A 7,958-nucleotide genomic window follows, 5' to 3' on the forward strand; every position below is an offset into this window, starting at 1 on the left:
TATTTATTTATAGTAATAAAGTGAGAGTTAAAGTTTATTTATAGTAATAAAGTGAGAGTTAAAGTTTATTTATATTTATTTATAGTAATAAAGTGAGTGTTAAAGTTTATTTATAGTAATAAAGTGAGTGTTAAAGTTTATTTCTATTTATTTATAGTAATAAAGTGAGAGTTAAAGTTTATTTATAGTAATAAAGTGAGAGTTAAAGTTTATTTATAGTAATAAAGTGAGAGTTAAAGTTTATTTATAGTAATAAAGTGAGTGTGGGAGCCACAAGGTCTCTCAGTCATTGAAGTGTTAAAAATGTTCAAATATTCACTTCAGGTCCATCTGGTACTTTTTACTTCTTTTATGTCTTAAGCGCTTTTTGTCAAAACAAAAATAATAACTTTTTTTTTTTTTTAAATATATGCTTGAAGTGTAATATTTGATGTCAAGTGATTGAAGTCGTAAAAAGATCAATCAATCATAACATTGATTTGGATTCATTATTATTTGGTGAACAATGACAGTTGTAAAAATAAAACACACACTTAAGTTCCCGGGGCCCCAAAAGGCCCCCACTCAAAGAGAAGTCATACATCAATATTCAAAACTCTAATTTATTACAACTTTTCATAGTTTTTTGACAAATGAGTTCTGAAAAGAAAACACATCTTGGCAGCTTTGTGGCATTTCTAAAACATTTTTTCCTGACATGTTTTTCTTTTGTTTTGTGGTAATATTACTTTAAAAAATGTGCCAGGGGCCATTAAAAAGAATTGCCTGAGGGCCACAGACGGCTCCCGAGCTGCACTTTGGACAACTTGGGGTCCAATCAACACTTTTGTGTGTTTCTGCAAACAGGAACAGAGTCAACTATTTACTGATGAAACCACACAACTGGAACTCAGACCTACTTCCTGTTCCTGGCCGCTGTGCATTCTGGGTAATGTAGTACTTACACGTGTAGCGTCGCTCTGTTGGACCACCTTTGACCTCCAAACTCATGTTTTTACATGAAATATTAGCACACAAAACATCCATTTGGTTTATAGTTGCACTGATTTATTCAAGCAAACAACTTACAAAACATCCTTTCTATCGTCTTCTTAGTAGTACAAGTAGTAATAGTAGTAATAATAGTAGTAATAGTAGTAATAATAGTAGTAATAGTAGTAATAATAGTAGTAGTAGTAATAATAATAGTAGTAGTATTAGTAGTAGTAGTAATAATAGTAGTATTAGTAGTAGTAATAGTAGCCTAATTGCAAGTGTCATAGAAGTTGTGGTTCTCCATCATCCATCCATTTTCTTCCACTAATCCCAGGTGGGGTCGCGGGGGCAGCAGCCTAAGCAGAGAAGTCCAGACTTCCCTCTCCCCAGACACTTGGTCCATCTCCTCCCGGGGGATCCCAGGCCAGCTGGGAGTCATAGTCCCCTCCCCCCCCCCCCCCCCCCCAACCTGTCCGAGGTCTTCCCCGTGGTCTCCTTTGCCCTAAACACCTCCCCGGGGAGACTTTCAGGTGACATTCTGACCAGATGCCCGAACCACCGCATCTGGATCCTCTCCGTGTGACAGAACTTCTCACCCTATCTCTAAGGGAGAGCCATGATCTTGTCCTTCAGTCAAAACCCAAAGATCATGACCATAGCTGAGGACAGGGTTGTAGATCTTGTACCCGTGACCTTGTCCTTCGGTCAAAACCCAAAGATCATGACCATAGGTGAGGACAGGGTTGTAGATCTTGTACCCGTGATCTTGTCCTTCAGTCAAAACCCAAAGATCATGACCATAGGTGAGGACAGGGTTGTAGATCTTGTACCCGTGATCTTGTCCTTCAGTCAAAACCCAAAGTTCATGACCGTAGGTGAGGACAGGGTTGTAGATCTTGTACCCGTGATCTTGTCCTGTTGGTCATAACCCAAAGATCATGACCACAGGTGAGGATAGGGTCGTAGATCTTGTACCCGTGATCTAGTCCTGTTGGTCATAATCCAAAGATCATGACCGTAGGTGAGGATAGGGTCGTAGATCTTGTACCCGTGATCTAGTCCTGTTGGTCATAACCCAAAGATCATGACCACAGGTGAGGATAGGGTCGTAGATCTTGTACCCGTGATCTTGTCCTTTAGGTCATAGCCCAAAGATCATGACCATAGGCAAGGATGGTAGATCCACCGGTAAATTGAGAGCTTTGCCTTACGGCTCAGCTGATTCTTCACCAGGACGGACCGATACAGTGTCCGCATCACTGCAGACGCCGCACCGATCCACTCTTCCCTCACCGGTGAACAAGACTCCCAGGTACTTGAACTCCTCCACTTGGGGATAGTTCCCCCCCCCCCCCAACCCGGAGTTGACACTCCACCCTTTTCCGGGCGAGAACCATGGACTCGGAATTGGAGGTGGTGGTACTGTTTGCCAGTAATGGAGAAGTTTGGTATACAAAACCTAGATCTACAGGACTCCCAGGTACTTGAACTCCTCCACTTGGGGAAAGATCTGGTCCCCAACCCGGACTTGGCACTTCACCCTTTTTCAGGCGAGAACCATGGACTCAGATTGTTGGACAGTATTGGAAATGTTTGGTCTACAAAACCTTGACCTACAAAGTCAAGAAGGATGAAAAGAGATCCTACAAAGTCATGCTGGCAGCTCAGAGCTGGACTAGTCTGGTCTGTGCCAGCCCAGCAGGAAATGTTCCTGACATATCTTCTCCCCTATAAAAAGGTGTGCTCTAACCTAAAGGGTGCCAACTACAAGCACAATGACGGGCGATCAAATGTGGTAAGAACTGGACTGTGCAGGTGTACCTGAGAGGACAGGTGAACGTGTTAAACCGGAATAAGTACTTCTGGAAGACCGTTAGACATTTGACTGATTGGGAATGAAAGTCCACACTGGTTGGGTTTTCCTACAAGGACTTGTGCTCTCAAGATGGTGGACCAGGTTGGTCAACATCTCCTGGACCAGGCTGGTCTACATCTCCCGGACCAGGCTGGTCTACATCTCCCGGACCAGGCTGGTCTACATCTCCTGGACCAGGCCGGTCTACATCTCCTGGACCAGGCCGGTCTACATCTCCTGGACCAGGCTGGTCTACATCTCCTGGACCAGGCCGGCCTTCATCTCCTGGACCAGGCCGGCCTTCATCTCCTGGACCAGGCCGGCCTTCATCTCCTCCTTCTCCGGCTGTGTTTCAGCAGCTTCCTCCTCCTCAGGATCATGTGGTAGAGTTTCTCCAGGCCCTGCTGAACGCCCTCGCCGTCCACCGCACTGCAGCCGTGCACGTGGCGCGACGTGCACACGCTCAGTTCGTGCACGGCCAGCAGCTTCTCCACCTGGCCGGCGGTTAGGGCGGCGTCCAGGTCCTGCTTATTGGCCAGGACCAAGACGGGGACGCCCTGGTTCTCCGAGCTGCGGCTGATCTTGTGGAGCTCCACCCGGGCCTCCTCCATGCGCTCCGCCTCGGAGGCGTCCACCACGAACACCAGCCCGTCCGTGCGCCGCGTGTACGACTTCCAGAGGGGGCGGAGCTTCTCCTGGCCGCCCACGTCCCACACCTGGAAGGTGACGGCCCGGGAGACGCCCACCGCCACCTTCTCCGTGTTGAAGCCCTTGGTGGGGATGGTCTCCACAAACTCCTTCAGCTTCAGCCGGTACAGCAGAGACGTCTTTCCGGCCGAGTCCAGGCCGACCACCACCACGTGCACGCGCTGGAAGCTGGGCAGGAAGCAGCTGGGGGGCGCCATGTCGCCCAGGTGGTTACCCATAATTCCACAGCTGAGGACTGGCCTGCTGCTTTGGGTCCTCTCGGCTTCAGACCGGCATCAGAGAGTCCACAAACCTGATCAAGACAAACAAAGGATTAAATTAAGTCCCTTCTTATCCAGGGCTTCTCAATGGGGCGGGCCCCCCTAACCCTAACCCTAACCCTAACCATAACCCTAATCCCCACTCTGTAACCCTAACCCTAACCCCTAACCCTACCCCTAACCCTAAACATAACCCTAACCCCCACTCTCTAACCCTAACCCTAACCCTAACCCCTAACCCTACCCCTAACCCTAACCCTAACCCCCACTCTCTAACCCTAACCCTAACCGTAACCCCTAACCCTAACCCTAACCCCTAACCCTAACCCTAACCACCACTCTCTAACCCTACCCCTAATCCTACCCCTAACCCTAACCCTTTTTTATCACGCCCCCCCCTCCCCCTCCAGGGCTGGGGGGGGGGGGGGCACAAAATAAATGTGATCCCCGAGGGGGGGGGGGCATGAGAGGTAAGAGCGTAATAGCATCTTTAGCGTTGGTAAATAACTTGAAACATACATATAAATTAATAAACATTACATTTAGGGGGGGCGTGATAAAAAAAATTATGTCCCTGTGGGCATATTTAGTGTTAGTAAAGAACTATCTGACACATACAGATAACAAATAAATATTAAAATCGGGGGGGGGGGGGGCGTGAAAAACAATTGTGAGAGGAAATAGCAAAATAGCATTTTCAGTGTTAGTAAAGAACTATCTAGAAATATAAACACGACCATCAGGGGGGTGTCATAACAACAATGTCACACAGGGGGGGCTGTCATGTAGGGGGGCTGTCATGTAGTGGGGCTGTCATGTAGGGGGGGCGTGAGAAGGAAGTCATGATTGAATCAAGGTTGATTAGCGAGACAAAGACCAAGACTAAAGATAATCCACCTCACAGATGGAAGCTTTAATCCTCTTGTTGACTTCAAAACATCTTCTTCACATTAAAGCAGGAAGTATCCAAAGTGTGGCCCCCGGGGGCCATTTGTGTGGCCCCTGGATACTTTTTTTAGCAGCACAGTCGTTAGCATTGTAATATTAGCATGCTAGTTGCTTGGTTCATTTAGCAGGTGTGCCTCAACCTCTAATGTTGTGTTACTACACACATGTTAGCATGCTAACATTAGCATGCTAGATTTATTTGGAGCTAATTTAGCAGGCACACACCTCAGAGTCATATACTTTGTTACAGTTAGCATTTTAGCATGCTAGATTTATTTGGAGCTAATTTAGCAGGTACACACCTCAGAGTGATATACTTTGTTACAGTTAGCATTTTAGCATGCTAGATTTATTTGGAGCTAATTTAGCAGGTACACACCTCAGAGTCATATACTTTGGTGCTTGTTACAGTTAGCATTTTAGCATGCTAAAGTTAGCATGCTACATTTATTTGGAGCTAATTTAGCAGGCACACACCTCAGAGTCATATTTGGCTGTTTGACTAATGCTAACTGTAAGCATGCATTATTGTTAGCATGCTAGTATTTTAAATAGCTACTATTGCTCGCATTTGTTGTCACTTTGATGCTATTTTGTTTGTTGTCACTTTGATGCTATTTTGTTTGTTGTCACTTTGATGCTATTTTGTTTGTTGTCACTTTGATGATATTTTGTTTGTTGTTACTTTGATGCTATTTTGTTTGTTGTTACTTTGATGCTATTTTGTTTGTTGTCACTTTGATGCTATTTTGTTTGTTGTCACTTTGATGCTATTTTGTTTGTTGTCACTTTGATGATATTTTGTTTGTTGTTACTTTGATGCTATTTTGTTTGTTGTCACTTTGATGATATTTTGTTTGTTGTTACTTTGATGCTATTTTGTTTGTTGTTACTTTGATGCTATTTTGTTTGTTGTCACTTTGATGCTATTTTGTTTGTTGTCGCTTTGATGCTATTTTGTTTGTTTTCACTTTGATGCTATTTTGTTTGTTGTCGCTTTGATGCTATTTTGTTTGTTGTCACTTTGATGCTAGTTTGTTTGTTGTCGCTTTGATGCTATTTTGTTTGTTGTCACTTTGATGCTATTTTGTTTGTTGTTACTTTGATGCTATTTTGTTTGTTGTCACTTTGATGCTATTTTGTTTGTTGTTACTTCGATGCTATTTTGTTCGTTGTTACTTTGATGCTATTTTGCCAACATGCTGTTAGCCTTCCAGGTCAGCTTTGCTATGTTCAGTCTTCACAAGTCATGTTGCAGGTTCTGCTTCTTGGAAACATCCACATGTTGGACTTCTTAACTTACCAAAGTGGCCCCCTGAAGTCTGTGGACCTAAAGTGGCCCCCTCAGTCTGTGGCCCTCCTGAAGTCTGTGGCCCTAAAGTGGTCCCCTCAGTCTGTGGCCCTCCTGAAGTCTGTGGCCCTAAAGTGGTCCCCTCAGTCTGTGGCCCTCCTGAAGTCTGTGGCCCTAAAGTGGCCCCCTCAGTCTGTGGCCCTAAAGTGGTCCCCTCAGTCTGTGGACCTAAAGTGGCCCCCTCAGTCTGTGGCCCCCTCAGTCTGTGGCCCTAAAGTGGCCCCCTCAGTCTGTGGCCCTAAAGTGGTCCCCTCAGTCTGTGGACCTAAAGTGGCCCCCTCAGTCTGTGGCCCCCTCAGTCTGTGGACCTAAAGTGGTCCCCTCAGTCTGTGGACCTAAAGTGGCCCCCTCAGTCTGTGGCCCCCTCAGTCTGTGGACCTAAAGTGGTCCCCTCAGTCTGTGGCCCTAAAGTGGTCCCCTCAGTCTGTGGCCCTAAAGTGGTCCCCTCAGTCTGTGGCCCTAAAGTGTCCCCCTCAGTCTGTGGCCCTAAAGTGTCCCCCTCAGTCTGTGGCCCTAAAGTGGCCCCCTCAGTCTGTGGCCCCCCTCAGTCTGTGGCCCCCCTCAGTGTGCGTTAAGTGATTGTCAGCTTGTTTCCAGGAAAGACATTTATAAATAATACAGAGCGGTGCATAAAGGACGTGTATGTGGTGCAGCGTGTGTACCTTGGTCTTGGTCTTGGTCTCGGTCTTGGTCTTGGTTTTGGCGGAGGTGGTCTTCAGGTGTGCGTCACCAAGGTGCGTTGAGGAAGTAGTCCATGTTGATGAAGATGAAGATGAAGACTCCTTCCTCCGTGCTCGTCCTCACGCGCAGACTGACACTCACGCGCAGACTGACACTCACGCGCCGCCACTGCGCAGGACGCCACAGAGCCGCGATGACGTCACAGCCAACGAGCCGCCCTCATTTATTACATGTTTTCTACTGTTGCTCTTTCTTTCACGTCATGTTGATGCTGTCACGCACACCAACATTCATTATTTATTATTCATTATTAATTATTTATTATGTCGGAGCACTAAAAGTTATTTGGGGGATTTTCTTCTTTTTCATGCACTCGCCTGCCAAGTTGACGAGACAGCGACACTGCGTGGCCACTGTGAGGAACTACAGCCTGCCTGTCCTTCTAAGTCTAAACTTCCAATTTCCTTCCCGGACTTTGATTCTAAACTTCAACCTGAGCTTGTTAACTGAACGTCAACTTGTGGAATATTCCAGAATGATGTTTCACAGTAAACTGTACAGTGTGGCGCCTCGGGAGACTACGGAGGCTCAACTGGGACAAAATTAATACAATAAATACATTTTGACAAAAGTCCTTTGTGTCAAACAAATACAACGGAATTAAATACATAAATGTGTTCCTAAATGTGTCCTAAATTTAATGATAGAGTACATTTATTCATTTAATTATTTCCAAATTCAAATCATGATTTAATCATTTTTTTACAATACTGATTTCATTATTCAATTATTTTCAAATTAAATTATATCCAGATTGATTTTATTTTTTTAATTATTTCACGCTTGATCGATTTATATTTTTATTTATAAATTTGTATTTGCGTTGGCCGCTGTCACGCCAAATGTCTCCCCCCCATTTACTTCCGGTTACGTCATCTCATAGCTTGTGTTTGTAAATAATTGTTTTTAATTTTATTTTATTTTTTTATAATATAGCGTTAACAAAACGTCTGTATTAATTGGACAAATTAACTTGAGGATATTCCTGACTGAATGCACATTTGACTCGTGGACGGAAATGAATAACAGGAAGTAAAGGGGGGGGGGGGAAGAAATTTGGCGTGACACCGCCATGTTTTGAAGGACTTCCGCAGTTCCAAAGCAATCATTGGACAGACTC

At 45.1% G+C, this 7,958-nt stretch overlaps 1 protein-coding gene across 1 annotated transcript; it reads right to left on the reverse strand.

Moving 5' to 3' along the window:
* Nucleotides 1–3,007: 3,007 nt before the first annotated feature.
* arl4d (ADP-ribosylation factor-like 4D) lies at nt 3,008–6,932 on the reverse strand. Its single transcript, XM_062055173.1, has 2 exons — nt 6,760–6,932; nt 3,008–3,830 (listed from the first exon to the last, which is right to left on the reverse strand). The coding sequence occupies exon 2, from the start codon at nt 3,754–3,756 to the stop codon at nt 3,157–3,159; it is 600 nt and encodes a 199-aa protein (XP_061911157.1). The 5' UTR covers nt 3,757–3,830; nt 6,760–6,932; the 3' UTR covers nt 3,008–3,156.
* Between the last annotated feature and the right edge of the window lie 1,026 nt (nt 6,933–7,958).

Source organism: Entelurus aequoreus, linkage group LG08 (genome assembly GCF_033978785.1).
Source record: "Entelurus aequoreus isolate RoL-2023_Sb linkage group LG08, RoL_Eaeq_v1.1, whole genome shotgun sequence".
Classification (NCBI taxonomy): domain Eukaryota; kingdom Metazoa; phylum Chordata; class Actinopteri; order Syngnathiformes; family Syngnathidae; genus Entelurus; species Entelurus aequoreus.